The sequence below is a fragment of the Molossus molossus genome, unplaced genomic scaffold (assembly GCF_014108415.1).
Source record: "Molossus molossus isolate mMolMol1 unplaced genomic scaffold, mMolMol1.p scaffold_m16_p_1, whole genome shotgun sequence".
NCBI classification, from domain to species: domain Eukaryota; kingdom Metazoa; phylum Chordata; class Mammalia; order Chiroptera; family Molossidae; genus Molossus; species Molossus molossus.
In genome coordinates this window covers 125,905,290-125,927,171 of record NW_023425344.1, presented here as the reverse complement: position 1 = coordinate 125,927,171, position 21,882 = coordinate 125,905,290, and the positions used below count along the sequence as shown (strand labels likewise).

The window sequence follows — 21,882 nt, the reverse complement described above, 5'->3', positions numbered from 1 at the left end:
TTGGTTTTATTTATAAGCTGATTGTTAAGAGCTTAACTCTTCATCTTTCCTCTCTGAGTCTAAACAATTCTAATAAGTTGTATTTAGCCTGGATATCTGAATTATTAAAAACAAACATTCTAACTTAGTCAAATTTGGAAAACAGTATCTTAGTTAATATTTGATGCTTAAAGGAGGGGGATGGGAGTGGGAAGAAGGGGGGTCAATGGGGAAAAACGGGGACATCTGTAATACTTTCAACAATAAAAAATATTTGATGCATGGGAATAAGGATACATTTCACTTTTGTGAAAGGAAAAGGTTTTCGTTTGGATATTTTCACATAAAAGAAGGATTTGTATCAGGTGTAATAGTTCTTGAAGTTGGTAGCAAAGCAATTTATAATCATATTGGAAGTGAAAATGTAGGAGTCACTTATCTACCTTAAGTTTCAATAAAACTCCAGATCTGTATGAAATTGCCATTATGCTATTTTCTCACTGTTTTTGAAAAAATGTTTAATGAAAGATAATTTGGGGTAGTTGTTTCACTTTTCCCAGTTTTATTTGCCTATACATATAAAGATACTGCCTAGTAAAACAATACTTTGCATTTATGTAAACTTTAAAATAAAAAAATGTCTTAATGTTACAAATAAAAATAAATGTAAATGTGATAAAAGCTATCAAAGAAACTATTAGATTTTGAGAGACCCAGGTAATTTAGGTTGAAGGATCAGAATAGGCCTCACTGAGGAAACCATTTTTATTTTATTTTATTTCTTTTATCCTCACCCGAGGACATTTTCCCATTTTTTGTTCAGATAGAGTGGGAAGGAGAGAGAGAGAGAGAGAGAGAGAGAGAGAGAGAGAGAGAGAGAGAGAGAGAGAGAAACAGCGACGTGAAAGGGACACATCGAGTGGTTGCCGCCACCCACATGACCCAACCAGGGCCGGGAACAAACTGCAACCGAGGTACGTGCCCTTAGCGGAAACCAAACCCTGGTCTCTCTGGACCGCAGGCCAACGCTCCAACCACTGAGCCAAACTGGCCAGGGCGAGGAAACCATTTTTAAATACCTGCAAGGAAATGCACTTTCCATGCATTCTTCCTGATGTACTTAAGGCAGATATTAATGCATTCATTTTGCATAGAATAATACAGATCAGATTGGGTAAATGCCTCTTTCAACCTTACACAGCTAGCAAGTGGTGAGTTTGGCTCTTCAGACTCTTTATCTTGTTCTGTTCACACTATATTATGTTGCTCCTCAAAATTTACCTGACATTGATAAACTGATAATGCTAATGTTAGATGCGTTACAGCAGCACACTACATACTGCTTATAAAACGTACAAAATGAAATTAGCATCATTTTAAGTACTCAAAATGGATTTTTTTGTTTGTTATTATATGAAACTTTAAATTTCAATATTTATAATTTCTCATTTTTAACAAACTTATTTTTACTCTTAAAGATTCTCAAGCCCTGGCCGGTTTGGCTCAGCGGTTAGAGCATCCGCCTGCGGTCCTGAGAGACCCGGGTTCGGTTCCCGCTAAGGGCATGTACCTCGGTTGCAGTTTGTCCCCGGCCCTGGGTGGTCGTGCAGGTGGCAGCCACTCGATGTGTCCCTTTCACGTCGATGTTTCCCTCTCTCTTTCTCTTCCTCTCTCTCCCTCCCACTCTGCGCAAAAAATGGAAAAATATCCTCGGGTGAGGATAAAATAAATAAATAAATAAAGATTCTCAATGCACAACTCATATGTAATATAAAGTAAAACCTATTTAATGACTTAATTTTATGTGGTCTGTGTGTTGTAACAAATTTAAAATGTTCAGTGCTTAAATAGTCACGTTTATGTAGGATTTAATTGTCCTGGAGAAAGTGGAGCAATGGAGGAGGGAAACTTTTTGACAGTGTAAGACACCGGGTAAGGACAAGCCTGATTTGGGCATTAGTAGCACTGGTGTGGTAGTAGGGAGGGAGAGAATCAAAACAGAAAACTGAAGGTATCAGTTTTCTGGAGTTCCCTGCTTCTAAGTATGACTTTGAAGTTACCTCTGTTGCTTATTGCTTAGGTGTGTTTGGGATTAGCGACACACAGTGAAGTGACAAATGAAGGTAGGAGTTCCATATATAAAAATTGTTTTGCTCAGTACTATAGAGATCTCAATAAATAAATAAATAAATAAGCAAATAAAATCACCATTTGGGAATGTTGATAAACTTTCACTTTGGAAGCTATCGAGATGGGCATTTGGCTGGGTTTCTTATTTTTTTTTTTTTTTGTTAGAAAGAAAGAAACACCTCTTTGACTTGTGGTGTTTTTCAGTTTTCTTACTTATTACCAGTTTGATGAGACTGTATCATTTGATTTTTTTGTGATTCATTACCTTCACAGTTCTATTTTAAATGATTATATACATTTAAATGGATATTTTATAATGTTATTTTTTAATAATTCTCTAAAGGGATATAATAAAATATAGTTATACATTTTTAAAGTTTTTAATAGTCATATTTTTTAACAAAATAAGGAGCCATACATTTCAATCATGCTATTTCCCAGGTTTGTTAGGAGGGAAACTTGAGGGAAAAATATATTTATGGATGTTATTTGCCTTTTAATTAATATGCAGTATAAGCATAATTTGGAACATTGTCTTTCAGAACTTAAGGAAGGGAAGAGGAAGGGAACTAACATTTGCTGAATGCCTACCATGTGCCAGGCACTGTGCTAGACACTTTGACATACATTACAGGGTTTGTTGTGAGTATTAAATGAGATAATGTATCCCCATTTTACAGATGAGGAAACTGAACTTGCCCCAAGTCACATGGCTGGTAAGTGGCAGAGCTGCACTAGAACCCAGACTTCAAATTCCATGCTTTTTCTTCTGTACTGTATTTAAAGCTTGCACAGAGAGGTATGAAGTTAATGACCAGAATTGAGAATTCTAGGAATTTTCTATTCCCATGAAATATTTGATACCAAACATAAAACTTTTTTTTTTTTCCATGTCAGGAGTTAGATGGTTGGAAACACTATAAGTAGAACTCCTCTGCTTCTAAAATGCCAGTTTAGATGACTAGTATCTAAGGGAAGACTTAGGAAATAATGCCTTTTATTAAAAAAGGCCAGTTGGAATAAATACGTAGCATCTTTAAAAGAGGCTTTCCATGTCTTAGTGTTAAAGACTTAGCTATAATAATAGTCTTATAAGACTGCTTATTTGAAACATTCCAGATGACAGTGGGCTTATGCAAAAACCCTGGGAAGTTCAAAATTTACTTCATAATGCACAGGTAAACTCACCAATCACCCATTATATGCCAAGTACTATGTTGGATTCTAGGGATGTTAAGGTATAAAAGGTACTTTGACTTATCCAAAGCTTTTGCTGCCTTAGAATAAAATTAAATTAGTGTATCTTTTAAATTTTTTTCCTTCCATCATGAGTTTAAATTTCCCACTGATGACCTATTTATTTTCAGAAATAATTTATACAATGAAATTTTAGAATAAAAAATAAGCCCTTTTAGGGTACAGGGATAAGAACATGCCAACAAAGAATGTAGGGTGGTTCTGTGAACTGTGATGCTAGGTATTTCATCTGCTTTAAAATTACCACTGAGCCCTGGCCGGTTTGGCTCAGCGGTTAGAGCGTCGGCCTGCGGTCCGGAGAGACCCGGGTTCGGTTCCCGCTAAGGGCGCGTACTTCGGTTGCAGTTTGTCCCCGGCCCTGGTTGGTCGTGCGGGTGGCAGCCACTTGATGTGTCCCTTCACGTTGATGTTTCTCTCTCTCTCTCCCTTCCTCTCTCTCCCTCCCACTCTATCTGTACAAAAATATCCTCGGGTGAGGATTAAAAAAAAAAAAAAAATTACCACTGAATTTATAATATTGGAAATAGAAGCTAATTTTTGTATAAAAACTTTTTTATAACTTGTTTCAATAACAGTACTTTTTGACATTTGTATTTTTTTTAAAACAAGAGTTTTTCTTTGCCCGTATCTTTTTAATGCGTTTACTAATAAGATTATATTTGAATATATGGAATTTATCCATTGATATTTATTCAGTGACTATTAGAAGTATACCATGATCAGAAATATATACTAATTCCTGCTAATTTATACTAATTCATATTTCTGGCTTGAACCCATGAGCTGCAATCTGATTTTTGTTGAAGGATATAAAATGAATATTTAGTATGTCTGAAAAATCATGATTAAACCAGTTAGCTAACATCTGAGAATGAATACATTTAAATATATCATCTTTTTAAGGCAGGATAGTAAGAAGCTAGGAAAATTCCTTGTCAAGTAGAAGGGGAAAACTGAGAGAGACAGCTGAACAAACTGGCTGAGCAACTTATAGCAGATATAGAAGGTCACCTCCCTAGAGATAACATCTAGGCCTCAGTTATATTCCACCTCCAGACCCAGAAAAGCAGCAAAACCAGGTGGGCGATGCCAGGACCAGCTGCAATGGCTAATGATGCCCTGCCTTGGCATTGACTAATCAGTAGAGACCATGATCCTGAAAAAGCACACCTGGAAAGCTGATGAATATTCTGCCAAAACCCTTCCCTGAGACTCTCCTCCCTTAAGATTCCCACCCTTGAGACAAAGGACCCAGCACGCTCCCACACATGTGCCTTTCCCTTCCTCCTCTTCTTCCCTCACAAGCACGCATCTCCTAAACACCAGACTTGCAACTAAGGGAGCAATGGGCAGTGGCAGCTTGGCCAGGCTAATCCCTTGAACCTGTCTCCTAGGTCCCCCCCCCTTTTTTTTGACTTCCCAGTGAGCTAAAGCAGCCTTGCTTAGCTCTCTCCTGTTACTTCTATCCCAGGCTCTCCCTTGTTTCACTGTCCCCAGCTTTAATAAAGGTCCCCTCAATCATCTGGACTTCTGTTGTAAAATCTTTTCTGTATGAAGTCAAGAACCCATCCACTACCTGCTGGCCCCAGGCAGACCTACTCAGGGCCAGGTCCCCTTTCTGATAACACTTTCCAACTTACCATTTTAGAGTATTTTTTCTAAACTGTTGCTCAAAATGTTTTAAGAATGCTGCCTTTGGAATTGCCATTATCCTTCACAGTGCCAAATTTGGTCTTTTGAAGGTGGCTTCAGCTTTTGCAAACAGGCAAAATGTCGAACATTTCTGGTTCTAAGACCAATGAATGAACTTTCTTTTTCATCTGTGAAGTATCCCTGCCTTCCCTTTTTCATTTTTTAAAAACAAATACTCTTAAACTAACTTTTGTATATTGTATAAACATCCTGCTCTAAGTACAGAAAAAAGCAGATATATACAAAACGAGAAAGAATAATGAACCTCTCTGTACCTTTGTACTAATTTTACTGCATTTATTTGTGAGTAATTTGGCAAGAACAACCCTAGACCAAGGTCCACATCCATGCTGCCTTCAAATGTCAGCATGATGACATGTAAACTTCCCCTTCGTCACTGCTATTGTTCCCATTTTAGAAAGACTTTGTAAGCTCCAGCTGTTCCATTGTTTCAGCCTTTATTATCCCATAACCTTCTTCCCTAATGTGGATAAAGAGAACAGAGAAGAGAACTGTTATTCTATGCATCAGTCTTGATTTAAATACATTTTTAAAATCTTTAGTAAGTTAGCCCTGGCCGGTTTGGCTCAGCGGTTAGAGCGTTGACCTGCGGTCCAGAGAGACCCGGGTTCGGTTCCCGCTAAGGGCATGTACCTCTGTTGCAGTTTGTCCGCGGCCCTGGTTGGGTTGTCGATGTTTCTCTCTCTCTCTCTCTCTCTCTCCCCCTCCCACTCTATCTGAACAAAATATCGAAAAAATGTCCTCGAGTGAGGATCAAAATAAATAAATAAATAAATAAATAAATCTTTAGTAAGTTAATAGTTTATAACTGACTTTAAAATTCTCTTGAATTATTTCAAAGCTATAAAATTTTCTGGCATATAATGAGACATCTGTGTATGTAGTATTTTAAATTGTCACAAAAACAAATGTAGGATTTTCCCCAAGTTGGTTATTGTTATTATGTTTATCACAGTTACTACTTATTATCATTGTTTCTTAAATTATATATAGAAGGGATAAGCAGTACAACCTTATAAATGGTATTTTTATTAATCTTATGAAGGCCTCTGATTTTCCCCCAAAGCCATATTTTTTTATTTTATTCTTTCATCTAGTTCTTAAGCCCAGGGGGGATAAAAACCTGCCATTTACCCAAAAAATAAACACAGAGATTAATTTTGATTAACTTCTTAATCTACTTGGCTATTTTCAGTGATAATATTCTATTTACTTGAAAAAAAAAATTAGTCTCCCTTTTGAGTAAAATATTAGTTCTTTATGTGTATAATACATTTTGATAAAATATGGAAGCGATGTATTTCATATTTTGATTAGCATTTGGTTCAGACCAATTTTTATAGGATTTAATAACTTTTTAAACCCATTTTCTTGCATTGGGTTCTAAGACAGCATATATTTTGTCATATCTCATCAGAATGTCACATGAACTCTGGACTGCGTGTTCTCAAAGTTGAAATGGTGGTAGGAATGTTTTATCACTTCGATCCATATGTCTTAAAAAAGCTGTTTACTGCAGTAGATACATACATTTTGAATATAAATGAAGACATTTTGAAGATTTTAGTATTCAATCTGAATACTAAATATATACTAAGTCTATGATTATAACTATGATTATGCTATAATTAGAAAATATTTTTTAAAAAATGATAAATTTTTTTAAATGATAAAATTATTATTCCAAGAAACCTAAGACAGACAAAAATTATCATTCCTCAGAGAAACCAGTTTTAAGTTGAACTTTGCTGTTTTGTTTTTTGCTTCTAAATGAATATACAGTATACTAGTATTTTCCTTCCGGTACTTCAGTCATCTGGTAATAGGACTTGCACTTAAAGACACTAGGTAGGGTATAGGACTATTTAACTGGATGGAAATGTTCTGCATAATTAAAATTTTCACAGCGGTGTGCTAGAGCCAGCTCCCACTGATTTACTAGAGCTGATTGTTAAATTTTCAGGATTTTTGTGAGCTGGTTGATAAACTAGCTATTAAAAATGTAAATATATAATTTACAGGTTACTTGAATCATTAATACTCAACTTTTATCATTTATAATTTTGTATCTATGCTCTTACAGTTATTTACACCTATTTTATCTGTATGGTGTGCTACTTACTGTGTGTGTATGTCTTCTCAACTCTACATTCAGTGAAGTCACATTGGTAGCTTGAAATTGGCCATGGTGCAACTATTTACATCATGGGAATCAACATGCTACATACAGATAAGGGCTTTTCCCCCAGAGAGCTGGTTGTTAAACATTTATCAGTGCACCACTGATTTTAGGCTCAACAAACTCTCAGTTGAAGAGCCTATCTGCTTTTAGCCTTTGATAAAAACGTATCTAAAATGCATTTGGGCATTTTTCTACTTTAAATATGTAGAGCATGCCAAATATCATTTTTACAAGTGCTGAAGAAGATCTTTGATACTTATAATTTTTGTAATCCTCAGAATAATCATCTTAAACATTAGCAAGATCACCTCTTATGACATGTAAAAAGAAGTATGTAATTTCCAGGTCAATTTTTTATAAAATATCAAGTTCTAAATTATAAGCATGTAATATTTCATTGCAGCTGCCACTGGTGACATGCCAACTTACCAGATCCGAGCTCCTACTACTGCTTTGCCACAAGGAGTAGTGATGGCCGCCTCACCAGGAAGTTTGCACAGCCACCAGCAACTTGCAGAAGAAGCTACACGCAAACGAGAGCTGCGGCTAATGAAAAACAGGTAAGATGGTTCACTAGAAATCAGCAACCACTTATAGGACATATAATCTGTTACTGTGGACTTTAAAAAAAATATATTTTGCCTAAGCTATTTCTCCCAAGTTCAGTGGTAAGTGGCATTTTATGTGGGTTTGTGCTCTGCATGTGATACTAGATTATCTGCTAGTCAGAGTTCCTAACCATGAAACTCTTCCATCAGCAGGAGGTACGTACATACTAATGTGTTAGAAAGGTAATATCTAAAATTTTTAAATTATGATGGGAGGACTTTACTACAAATAAAATTTTATTTTGTACTTGGTATTTACTTTGTGAAGTTAGGTTATAAGTAATTTTCTAGCTGCTTGATGAGCAAAATAAATTTGTGAGTTAAAAATTTAAGTTTTGTACATGTTTCATTTTATTTTGTAACGTTGTTTTTTCTAGATTGTACTGAAATACATCTTTATTCTGATAAATTCTAGTTAAGTGAAAATACAAAACAACAGAAAAAATTAAAATTACCCATAGCCCCATCACTTAGAAATATCTACTAATATTATACATTTCCAGCCTGCTCTCTCCCATTTTCTCTGATTCTTGTACCCTATCTCTGTAATTTTATTATTTTCAAAAGCAGTATATCATACAATTGTTCTTTTCTAAAATTCTTTTTTAAATCTAGTTTGCATATTTCTTGGTTTAGTTTTTATTATGGAAAAGAGTACAAATTAATCTGATTTTCAAAATGAACAGAATAAGAAATAGTATGTTTTCTAGTAGTCTTGTCATCTAATTTCTAAGTTTTAAATACGTAATGTCCTCATTGTAAGAAAACAGAACATTTCAGGTGGAATCATGTGTTTGCCTATGATCAGGACCACATCGTAGTAGTTAATTTACTAGGTATTAGCAAACTAGTTAACGTAGAAATTGTGGCTTCAGAGCTTCTCAAATCCAGAAATAACTGCTGAGTTTATCACTGTCCTTTGTAACTGAGTATGAAGCAGTAGCAACTATACTGTTTTATTTTATATTATTTTTTGCATTTTAGGGAATTTTTAAAAATTAATTTATTTTTGTTACAGATGTTTTTCCTTTTTCCTGCACTGACACCCTCCTCCCGATCGCCCCCATCCCGTGCAGCATTGTTGTCTATGTCCATTGGTTACGCATACATGGATATAAGTTCTGTGGTTTATCTCTTCCCTCTGCCCCTTCCCCTTTCTCTAAGGTTTGTAAATCTGTACCCCACTTTCATGTCTCAGGGTCTGTTTTGTTCATTGCTTGTACTGTTCATTATATTCCACAAATAAGTGAGATCATGTGATATTTGTCTTACTCTGATTGACTTACTTCGCTTAGCATTATACTCTCCAGGACCCTCTATGTCATCTCAAAGGATAAGAGAGCTTTATTTCTTACAGCTGCATAGTAAGTATTCCATTGTGTATTTATACCACAGCTTTTTAAAAAATATTTAAGTTTTATTTTATTTGTACTTTTTTCTTTCTTTTTTATTGTGGGTTTTTTTTTTTATTAATTTATTTTTGTTACAGATGTTTCTCCTTTTTCCCCATTGATACCCTCCTCCCCATGCCCCCCATCGTGTCCCCAGCTTTGTTGTCCTTGTCCATGTCCATCGGTTATGAGTACATGCATATAAGTTCTGTGGTTTATCTCTCCCCCCCCCCCCACCTCTGACGGTTGTCAGTCTGTACCCTACTTCCACATCTCTGGGTCTACCATGTTCCTCAGACTGTTATGTTCATTATATTCCACAAATAAGTGAGATCATGTGATATTTGTTTATTTCTGCTTGGCTTGTTTTGCTTAGGATAATACTCTCCAGGTCCCTCTATGTCGTCTCAAAGGATAAGAGATCTTTCTTTCTTACAGCTGCATAGTACTCCATTGTGTATACGTACCATTGCTTTTTTATCCATTCGTCTACTGATGGACATTTGGGCTGTTTCCAGATCTTAGGTATTGTAAATAGTGCTGCTACGAACATGGGGGTACATATATTCTTTCTGATTGGTGTTTCAGGCTTCTTAGGGTATCTTCCTAGAAGTCAGATAAATGGGTCAAATGGCAATTCAATTTTTAACTTTTTGAGATAACACCGTATTGTTTTCCATAGTGGCTGCACCAGTCTGCATTCCCACCAGCAGTGTACTAGAGTCCCCTTTTCTCCACACCCTCGCCAACACTAGTTGTTTGATGTTTTGTTGATGGTGGCCATTCTGATAGGTGAGGTGATACCTCATTTTTTATTTAATTTGCATCTCATTGATGATTAATGATGTTGAGTATTTCTTCATATGTCTCTTCGACATTTGGAGAGGTGTCTAGTTCCTCTGCCCATTTTTAATTGGATTGTTAGTCTTCCTTTTGTTGAGTTGTATGGGCACTCTATATATTTTGGAAATTAACCTCCTATCTGATGTGTCACTGAAAATTATGCTCTCCCATACAGTGGGCTCCCTTTCCATTTTGATGATTATTTCTTTCTTTTTTTTTTATCCTCACCTGAGAACATTTTTCCATTTTTGTTAAGATAGAGTGGGAGGGAGAGAGAGAGAGAGAAACATCGATGCGAAAGGAACACACCGAGTGGCTGTTACCTGCACGACCAACCATAGTCGGAGACAAACTGCAACCAACGTACGCACCCTTAGCGGAAACCGAACCTGGGTCTCTCTGGACCGCAGGCCAACGCTCTAACCTCTGAGCCAAACTGGCCAGGGCTCTTTTTTTTTTTTAATTAATAAATTTATTTTTGTTACAGATGTTTCCTTTTCCCCCCATTGATTCCCCCACCTCCCCCCTCCCCGCCCTGTCTCCTGCTTTGTTGTTCATGTCCATTGTTCATGCATACATACATATAAGTTCTGTGGTTTATCTCTCCCCCCCAACCCACTCTTCTGGGGATTGTCAGTCTATATCCCACTTCCACATCTCTGGGACTACCCCATTCCTCAGACTGTTATGTTCATTATATTCCACAAATAAGTGAGATCATATAATACTTGTCTTTCTATGCTTGGCTTGTTTCACTTAGGATTATACTTTCCAGTCCCTCCATGTAGTCTCAAAGGATAAGAGATCTTTCTTTTTTACACCTGCATAGTATTCCATTGTGTACATGTACAACAGCTTTTTATCCACTCATCTACGAACACTTGGGTTGTTTTCAGATCTCAGCTGTTGTAAATAGTGCTGCTATGAGCATAGAGGTACATATATTCTTTCTGATTGGTGTTTCAGGCTTCTTAGGGTATATTCCTAGAAGTGGGATCACTGGGTCAAATGGCAGTTCAATTTTTAATATTTTGAGGTAACACCATATTGTTTTTCATAGTGGCTGCACCAGTCTGCATTCCCACCAGCAGTGTACTAGAGTCCCCTTTTCTCCACACCCTCGCCAACACTTGTTTGATGATTTATTGAAGGTGGCCATTCTGCCAGGTTTGAGGTGATACCTCATTGTTGTTTTAATTCGCATCTCTCTGATGATTAATGATGTTTAGCATTTCTTTATATGTCTCTCAGCCATTTGTATGTCCTGTTTGGAGAAGTGTCTATTTAATTCCTCTGCCCATTTTTAAATTGGGTTCTTTGTCTTTCTTTTGTTGAGTTCTATGAGCACTCTATATATTTTGGAAATTAACCCCTTATCTGATGTATCATTGGCAATTCTGCTCTCCCATAGTGGGTTGCCTTTCCATTTTGGTGGTTGTTTCTTTTGCTGTGAAGAAGCTTTTTTTTTTTTCCCCTCACCCAAGAACATTTTTCCATTTTTTGTTCAGATACAGTGGGAGGGAGAGAGAGGAAGAGAGAGAGAGAGAGAAACATCGACTTGAAAGGGACACATTGAGTGGCTGCCACCCGCACGACCAACCAGGGCCGGGAACAAACCACAGCCGAAGCATGCACCCTTAGCGGGAACTGAACCTGGGTCTCTCTAGACTGCAGGCCGATGGTCTAACCGCTGAATCAACCGGCCAGGGCTGTGCAGAAGCTTTTGACTTTGATGTAGTCCTATGTGTTCATTTTGTCCTTTGTTTTTGTTGCCTTAGGTGATGTATTAGTGAAAATTCTGCTGCGTATAATGTCTGAAATTTTGTTTCCTACATTTTCTTCTAAGATTTTTATGGATTCATGAGTCACATTTAAGTCTTTTATCCATTTTGAGTTTATTCCTGTGTATGGTGTAAGTTGGTGGTCTAGTTTCATTTTTTTGCATGTAGCTGTCCAATTTTTCCAACACCTTTTATTAAAGAGGCTGTCTTTACTCCATTGTATGCTCTTGCCACCTTTGACAAATATTAATTGAGCATAATGTCTTGGGTTCATTTCTGTGTTCTCTGTTCTGTTCCACTAGTCTATATGCCTGTTCTTGTGCCAGTACCAGGCTGTTTTGATTATAGTAGCTCTGTAGTATCACCTGATATCTGGTATTGTGATCCCACCTACTGTGTCCTTCTTTTTCAAGCTCGCTGTGGCTATTCGGGGTCTTTTTTGGTTCCATATGAACTTTTGAAGTATTTATTCTAGTTCTGTGAAATATGTCATTGGTATTCTGATGGGGATTGCATGGAATCTATAGATTGCTTTGGGTAGTATGAACATTTTAATGATGTTAATTCTTCCAATCTATGAACAAGTTATGTGCTTCCACTTTTCAATATCTTTCTCTATTTCTTTTTTTCAGTGTCCTTTAGATTACTGCAAATAGGTCCTTTTCTTCTTTGGTTAGGTTTATTCCTAGGTATCTTAATTTTTTTTTCGCGATGGTAAATGGGATTGTGTTTTTAGTTTCTCTTTCTGTGCATTCATCATTGGTGTATAAGAATGCCATTGATTTCTTGACGTTAATTTTGTATCCTGCTAGTGTGCTAAATTCATTTCTTAAGTAAATTAGATATCTGATGGAGTCTTTAGGGTTTTCTACCTATAATATCATGTCATCTGCGAATAATGAGTTTCACTTCCTCCTTTCCAGTTTGGATCCCTTTTACTTTTTCTTCATGTCTGATTGCTATGGCTAAGACTTCCAGTACTAGGCTAAATAAGAGTGGCGAAAGTCAGCATCCCTGTCTTTTTCCTGTTCTTAAGGGAAATACTTTTAGTTTTTGCCCATTGAGTATGATGTTGGCTTTAGGTGTTTCATATATGGCCTTTATTATGTTGAGATATGATCCCTCGCCCTGGCCAGTTTGGCTCAACGGTTGGCCTGTGGTTTAAAGAGATATGATCCCTCTATTCCCACATTGCTAAGCATTTTTATCAGAAATGGGTGCTGGGTTTTGTCGAATGCTTTTCAGTATCTGTAGATATGATCATATGGTTTTTATCTTTCATTTTGTTTATGTGGTGTATCACATTTATTGATTTGCAAATATTGTACCAGCCTTGCATCCCTGGGATGAATCCCACTTGGTCATGGTGAATAATTTTTTTGATGTATTGCTGAATCCAAATTGCTAGTATTTTGGTCAGGATTTTGGCATCTATGTTCATCAGGGATATTGGCCTGTAGTTTTCTTTCTATGTAGTGTCTCTTTCTGGCATTGGAATTAGAATTATGCTGGCCTCATAAATCGAGTTTGGAAGTCTTTCTTCTTCTTGAATTTTTTGAAATAGTTTGAGGAAAATGGGTGTTAGTTCTTTTTTGAATGTTCGGTAAAACTCCCCCGTGAAGCCGTCCAGGCCTGGGCTTTTGTTTGCTGGGAGAGTCTTGATTACCTCTTCAATTTCCTTAGTTGTTTTTGGTATGTTCAACTTTTCTATGTCTTCCTGGTCTATTTTTGGGAGAATGTATTTTTAGAAATTTGTTCATTTTGCATAGATTGTCGAATTTGTTGCCATATTACTGTTCATAGTATTTGTTAATGATCCTTTGTATATCTGTGGTGTCAGTTGTTACTTCTCCTCTTTCATTTCTGATTTTTTTATATTTAGGTTTTCTCTCTGTTTCTTGGTGAGTCTAGCTAAGGGTCCATCAATCTTGTTTATCTTTTCGAAAAACCAGCTCTTTGTTTCATTGATCCTTTGAATTGTTTTTTTAGTCTCTATGTCGTTTATTTCTGCTCGATCTTTACTATTCCCTTTCTTCTACGTACTTGCTTTGGGTTTTGTTTTTTTTTCTGTTTGCTTTCTAGTTCTTTAAGTTGTGAGGTTAGATAGTCAATTAGAAATTTTTCTTGTTTCTTGAGGTAGGCCTGTAGTGCTATGAACTTCCCTCTCAGAACTGCTTTTGCTGCTTCCCATAGATTTTGTGTTGTTGTGTATTCATTTTCATTGGTTTCCAGGAAGTTTTTAATCTCTTCCTTGATCTTCTCAGTAACCCATTCATTGTTTAATAACATGCTATTTAACCTCCATATGTTCAAATGTGTTTGCATGTTCTCATTGCATTGATTTCTAGTTTCATGCCATTGTGATCTGAGAAGATGCTTGATATGATTTCAGTCTTCTTGAACTTGTAGAGACTTAGTTTGTGTCCTAACATGTGGTCTGTCTATGAGAATGTCCCATGTGCGCTTGAGAAGAATGTGAATTCTGTAGTTTGGGGGTATAATTCTCTGTAGATATTTATTAATTCCATTTGGTCTAGTGCTTCATTTAGAGTCTCTGTTTCCTTGCTAATTTTTTGTCTAGACTAGAGGATCTATCCAGTGATGTCAGCAGTGTGTTGAAATCCCCTGCTATGATTGTAATGCTGTTGATTTCTCCTTTGAAGTCCTCCAGAAGTTTTTAAATGTGTTTTGCTTCTTCTGTGTTGGGTACATATATGTTTACCAAGGTTATACCCTCCTGTTGGATAGATCTTTTCAGTATTATGTAGTGGCCTTTTTTGTCTCTAGTTATGGCCTTCATTTTGAAGTCCATTTTATCAGATATGAGTATTGCTCCCCCACCTTTTTTTTCCTTTTGTTTGTTTGCAATATATTTTTTTTTATCCCTTTACTTTTAACCTATGTGAATCTTTTAATGTGAGTTGGGTCTCTTGCAAACAACTCATATATGGGTCATGCTTTGTTATCTATTCAGCTAGTCTCTCTTTTTTTTTTTATCCTCACCTGAGGACATTTTTGTATTTATCATCAAATAGAGCGAGGGGGAGAGATGGAGGAGGAGAGAGAAAAACACGGATGTGAGAGAGACACATCGGCTGGTTGCCACCCACATGGCCCCAACTGGGGCTGAAGTTGAGCTGCAACTGAGGTTCATGTCCTTAGCAAAACCAAACCCTGGCCTCTCTGGTTTGTGGGCCAATGCTCTAACCACTGAGCCAAAGTGGTCAGGGCTACTCTGTGTCTTTTGGTCAGAGCATTTAATTTATTTACATTTAAGGTTATTATTGATATATACTCATTTATTGCCGTTTTTGTTCATTGTAGTTATGTTTCTCTTTCTGTTTCTTCTGCTTATTACAGCAGTCCTTTTAACATTTTTTGCAGTGCTGGTTCGGTGCTAATATGTTCTCTCAGCCTATTTTATCTGTGAACTCTTCATTTACTTTCTCTTTTAATGATAGCCTTACTGGATAGAGTAGTCTTGTATTCACAGCCTTGTTTTTCAATACCTTGATACTTCATGCCATTCCCTTCTGGCCTGTATTGTTTCTTTTGAGAAGTCAGCTGATAGCATAGCCTTATGGGAGTTCCTTTGTAGGTTACCTGTTGCTTATCACTTGCTGTTTTTAGGATGGTCTCTTTGTCTTTAATTTTTAGCATTTTAATTATTTTGTGTCTTGGTGTGGGCTTGTTTTATTTCTTACTTGGGGCTCTCTGTGCTTCTCAAACTTGTATGCCTTTTTCCTTCAACAAGCTGGGGACGTTTTCTGTCACTATTTCTTCAGATATATTCTCTAACTCTTGCTCATTTTCTTTTCCTTCTGGCACCCCTATGATGTGGATGTTGTTATGTTTCATATTGTCCCACAGTTCTCTTGTGGTGTCTTCCTGGTTTTTAATTGTTTTTTCTTTTTGGTTTTCTGATTGGGTAATTTTTTTCTATCCTATCTTCCAATTCACTGAATTGGTCCTTGGCTTTCTCTACTTAGTTGGTTATTTTTTCCAATGGGTTTTTTATTTGTGTTATTTCATTTTTCATTTCCAATTGGTTGGTTTTCAGTGTTTCCATATCTTTACTCATGCTATTGAGCTTCCTCATGAACTCTTCCTATTAATCTGTGTCATTTATTTCTTCTGCAGAATTATATTGTCTTTCATGGGGGGTTGTTTCTTTGTTTCACCATTTTGACTGTCTCAGTGGGTTTTGGAGCCTTCCAGATTTTCTCTGTGGGTGTTTAGTATTCTGCTGGTTGTGGCTCCCTCTACTGGATATGTATGCGTATGGGAAGACCCACATTAAACACCACTGTTGAGTTTTACTTTCCTGCGTAGATTTACAATCCCAGGAAAGGTTCTATATCCTGTAGATTTTTCCTGGAAGTTATTAGTCTCAGTTATGTGATGAGCCTGGATTTGTGGCTCTCAGCTAAATGAAAAAATTTCTCAGATGTAAGAGGATTTCCAGCAGGTGGGGCACTTGCTGGCTATCAGACTTGAGATGTTAATGAGCCTCAATTTGCATTTCTCTGGCTTGGTCTGGTGTTGTTGAATTCCTGCAGGAGGGACCATTGCTTTCCCTGGGACTCTGGGAAGGGGCTCTTTCTATAAGATTGCTACTGTCCTGTGAGGGAGTGATTCAGTACAAGACTCTCGTGCCCTCCCTTTTAGCTCTCAGCTCTCTCCTGAGCCAGTACCCTTGGACTTTCTCCACACAGTTTCAGTCCAGTCCATCCTTCCTCTGCCAGAGTCCAAGGTGAGTGGTGTAGCTGATTTGGTGCTTTTAATATTCCCCATTTTCTCAGCGGGAAGCTCACACCACTAATGCAGCTGTCTGCTACTGTCCATAGGCTCCCAGCCTGCCTCCACACTCCTTTACAGTTCCTACCAGGCTCAATTTGGCATCCTCTTTCTGTCCCTGGTTGTACTGGCTCTCTTCCAGCTGCTCTTCAGTTGGTTTTCCCTGACAATTTATCTTTATTTTAGTTGTAATTCCAGTTTGGTCCTGGGAGATAATCTGTGTAGCTTCCATTTACTTCACCACCATCTCCACTTTCCTAGGCCAAGTACTTCTTCTTATTGGTTAACTTAGACATATCACAACTTCTCTGAGCTTTGTGTTCCTTACCCACTTTTATTCGAATGTTTTGAAGACTGCACAGGAGATAAAACTTGAAATGCCACATCTGCTTTCTGTCAATAGTTTCTTCTCTTTCCACGATTCAGTTGCCTCATCTTACCCAACCGCAGCACTGGTGGGCCTGTTGTTCCTCCTCCTCTACCTCCAGCAGTGTCACCTCTGTGACTGCCACCACCAGCACATCAAAACCACTTGCACGTGACCCTTGATCACCAACCCCCCCCCCCCACAGACACGCACACATGTGTGCGTGCACGCTCTGCCCTTAAATATAGGAGTAGCCGACCAGCTATATTCAGTTTCCTAATAGCCCGTTCAGTGTTACAATTTGATTTTTATAGGGTTTCTTATATTTGCCACAGTTCCCAAGCTTATTAGTTATCACAAATCATGAGATGGAGTTTTGTACCCTGTGGAACTCGCCAGATTACCAGAAATAGGATCATTAGATTCACACATCTTTATGAGTGATTGTTCCAGGTTCATAAGTCATACTGGATTCACATTTTGCATTGTCAGCATTTTGCTCAGAAATTCTGAAGGGGCTGAATGGGCATAGTATCATATAGTAACATAGTTGTTTTGTGGAGATCTTGTTATCGAAAATCCCTAACTTTGAGCAGATGGAAGAATATGGATACTTTAAAACAGCACTTTTCAGACATCTCAGGAACTATGAATATAATTGCCCCTCTGGTCAAGGAATGTACATTGTGAAGTTTAGTTTAGAATGTAAAGTGTCATGATAATGCAAAATTGTTTATCTATATCTTATTTTCCCACAGAAAATAAAAAAGAAGAAGGGAGACTTATTTCCTTTTTGTCATTTTATACCTTTATTTTTAGATTAAAATATTTTGTTAGACTACCAAAATGAAATAGAATATTTAGGCAGTTGGTTGCTATAAAAGGTGCCCCACAGCTACCTACACATACATATGAGCTCTCCCTGAAGGAAAAAAATCATAACATTTTGGGATTTAAAAAAATAATTTGTTAATAACTATTAGATAGCATTTGTGTTTGGGCTCTAAATAACCGAAGGCAATAGAGGGTTAACCTTGTAGGTAGTATTTTGATCTTATATTGCCAGTCCAGAGGTACCTGCAGCCAGAACAAAGGCTCCACAGTGCCATCAAGATCCAGGCTCCTTCTCCCTGCTCTGTCATCTTCAGTGTGTGACATTTGTTCCTCTGATCACAACATAGCTGACACACCTCCAGCCATTACATCAGACAGGAACAAGGGAGAAGAACTGGAGCGAAAAATGGGGGATAGTTGAGTGTGACTCTTCTAAAAACTTCCTGGAAGATCCTGCCAGCAACTTTCACCCACAGTTTATTGACTAGAAATAGCTAATAGAATTCCTAGCTGCAAGGGATTCTGAGAAGGGTCTATTTTAGCTTTCCAAATCTCAATTTCAGAGTAAGACAAAAGAAAAGCAGATAATAAATGGCTATTAGGTTCTTCAGTATCTATTGAGTAACTACCAAATGCAAATTTTAAGTGCTTTATATAACTACTGTTTCTGTAACTGTCATGTAACTTTCACATGAGAATAGGTCTGGTTATTATCCTTACCTTACAGATGAGAGAGTTTACATAATAAGCTGGTTAATATCACACAGTGCACATGGGACAGGACCTGGATATGCATTCAGGTTTTATTCCAGAGCCTGTCTGCTGCACCAACACCAGAGTCACCCAAAAAGACCTCAATGCAAGCTTCAGATTTAACATCATGGAAAGAATGTAGGTTTTACTCATTAATGTGAAAGACTTTTTATACATTTTTCTCTTTTTATTCTTTGGCTAGCATTTATAATGGATATTTAATTATATTTCTACCAATTCGGCGACAGTTTTTATTTTTTTACAGCCTTGTCAGCTTTTCCTGTTTACCATGTATTTTCTCTCCATGCTGAAGATATATCCAGACAAATGCAAGGTCTGAAAATTGAGCTATTAATAGAAGAAACAGGTGTTTTCCATACCTGAGAAGTACTTAGGAATTTGCTATCTACTAGTGTGATCATTTAAAGCTTCGTGCTTGGAACATTTGCCTCTGGTAGCATGTGTATGCATGCACATGAAATACCAAGTATGGGTATTTACAGTAAATGCTACACCTTGGTAAACAAAAATTAAACAGCCCACAACAATGCTGTTAGATATTTAAATAGTGACTTGTTTTGTAAAATGACTATCTTCTCTCCAAACCTAGAATGTAATATAATGAATGATTTAATCATGAAAAGTTTGGTTTCATTAAATGTCTTTTAGGTCCTTTGAGGAAGAGTTGAACTGTGCTCCCAAACTGGCAAATTTATAAGTGTGCTTGGATTTATTTTTAACTTTTCCCTGTGCATCATTTAGATTAAGTTAATCTGTATTTATCAAATTCATTTCACTTGTATATTGTTATTTTTTTGTTAACCAGTTGAGACCTTTGTGGGTTCACTGGGTGAGTGCATTGTTCTTGGCTAGGAAATAGGAGTTGATCTTTTCTTGCAGTTCATTGGGATTTTAAGATCTCTTCTTTTCTTCTGACTTTTGCTTCCCACAGAAAACACAGATAGCCTGTTGTTAGTTAGAGTCAACTATCTTAAAAATAAAACAGAATTGGCCAAATCTGTTGTATGTATCACTCACTCCTAGTTCAGAATTGCAGCAGTGGTCATTGGCATTACAGTAACTGGTGTTTAGATATTCAACACAATTTTTGTTAAAATATACTTGAATTGTCACTCAATGTAGGATTTCTTTTTATGTGAAGGATACCCCAAAGGCAGTTATTATGAATTGAAAACTCCAAAATAAAACCGTTATCAGGATACATCCTATAGAGGGATTAAATACTTGCCACCCCCTCCCACCCTGAAGAAAAGGAGAGAGCAAATGTTGGTTGTATTCATTGTGGGGATTTTTTTGGTGGGGTTATGCATGAAAATGAGTGCAACTCATCTACTGTGTTTGTTGCTTTGGCTGCTGGTCTATCCTTTCCTTTGGACATGCCTATGGTACTTTAAAATTCAGTATATTGGATAGTAAATGCTTGTCTTGAAGTACACTTTTGAGTTATTCAGTAGCTTCTTTCATGATTTTAATTGTGGTGTTCTTACAATCCTGGATTTAAATTGTCTGAATTATTGAGTATTGTATTATGTACCCCTCCCTTCTTCTTTAATTTTCAGAAGCAGAGTCCATTTCATTTTGGTTTATGAAAATGTACATGATTTATGATTCATTTATTATTTTTATCCATGTTGTCTCCCATCCAATAAACTGTTTCTTGCAGTTGTGATTGATTTATTTGTTTCACTGAGGTTTAGGCTTGAAGAATTAAAATCTCCAATATTGACATTTAAGGTTTCTGAGGATTACTTTTTGTAATAATTTTTGATCAAATAAAGTTAACTCATTGTGATGGAATGTGTGGCTTTTGGTGGACAAAAATAACTAAGATAATCGAAAAGATCTGTAAATGTTTTTGTGGAAATTCTACTTGGGATGTGATTCTATTGTTTTGGGTTACTGAAAACCATTCTGGTCACTGTTATGGACTGTACGCCCTAAGAAAACACTGTTTGGGTACATTTGTTGTATGGCTTTGTACAGACCTTACCTAGGACTGATTGCCTGTTGAGTTTGGGGGGCCAAAGCTCACTGATCCCCTCTGGATTGTGCTGGAAGGTTGTTCCTGAGTCATTTGCCTTGTGTTGGTTCCAGGGAAGCTGCCCGGGAGTGTCGCAGGAAGAAGAAAGAATATGTCAAATGTCTTGAAAATCGTGTGGCTGTGCTTGAAAACCAAAACAAGACTCTCATTGAGGAACTCAAGGCCCTTAAAGATCTTTATTGCCATAAAGCAGAGTAACTGTCTTTGACTTGGACCTTGTTTACTATGAACTCTAATCAAGGCAGGAGATGCAGCAATTCTACTAATTGCCATGTGGACATATGGAAGGGACATTTGTGACCCTTAAGAATCCGGTTTGGCTTAGTGTTTGAAATTGAATTTGGAATGTTGTTCCAAGGTTTGGAGTGCAACCATGTCATACATACCAAGTTTACTTCAGTCTGTTTGTCAATAGCATGCAAAAATTGTTTTGTTTGCCCTTTTGCTTCTATTTTTTTTTTTCAGGGAAGCTGCTAAAGAATGTCGACGTCGAAAGAAAGAATATGTAAAATGTCTGGAGAGTCGAGTTGCAGTGCTGGAAGTTCAGAACAAGAAGCTTATAGAGGAACTTGAAACCTTGAAATACATTTGCTCTCCTAAAACAGATTAGTAGAAATATTTAACTGTGAACTGATTACAACATGTACAGTTACTTTTGAAGGCAATATAATATGTAGCCGGCAAGAATTATGGCTTTTTTCCTTTGTATCATTTATCATATTCTCTAATTTTTAACATTCCTAAAATGCTTCATTGTACGTTGTTAACTTAACTGTAACTTTAATTTTTTAAAAGAGACAAACTAAAAATTTGTATTTATCAGATTCTTAAAATGCAGTATTTGTAAGACTTGTTCCAATGCCATATATTTGCAGTTCCCAATCTCTGTGTCTGAATAGTGTCCTATGCAATAAAATTTTCTGCAGGTCTTTAAAAAATCATTTTAGGAAAGGATCATAAAATATAATGCATTCAGTAGTACAATAAAAGTAAACCACACACACAAAATACCTCAAGAAAGAATTGAAAGAATCTAATGACATGCCTTTATGAAAATAATAGCCTATAAATGAATTTATAGCATTTGCAGATTTTTATATTAGTTGCTTTATAAAGAAAATATTGTATTGCTGTCCTTGAATGCCGTAATTGGAGAGTGTTTTAATAGAACCATGTTGGTAACAC

General features: G+C 36.8%; 1 protein-coding gene across 21 annotated transcripts in view; it reads left to right on the top strand.

Annotated features, from left to right (window-relative positions):
• Positions 1-21,423, top strand: part of CREM (cAMP responsive element modulator) — a 122,700-nt gene extending 101,277 nt beyond the window's left edge. For 3 of the 21 annotated variants that reach the window (XM_036273584.1, XM_036273575.1, XM_036273602.1), the window contains 3 exons: positions 2,652-2,751; positions 7,665-7,821; positions 20,751-21,138. In XM_036273584.1, coding sequence (XP_036129477.1) covers positions 2,652-2,751; positions 7,665-7,821; positions 20,751-20,895 — 402 coding nt within the window. In that variant the 3' untranslated portion in view covers positions 20,896-21,138. Of the gene's footprint in view, positions 1-2,059; positions 2,103-2,651; positions 2,752-2,789; positions 2,826-6,499; positions 6,544-7,664; positions 7,822-20,750; positions 21,139-21,162 lie in introns of those variants that run through there. The other 18 variants (XM_036273522.1, XM_036273479.1, XM_036273506.1 and 15 more) reach the window with 14 other exon arrangements.
• The last annotated feature ends 459 nt before the right edge of the window (positions 21,424-21,882 follow it).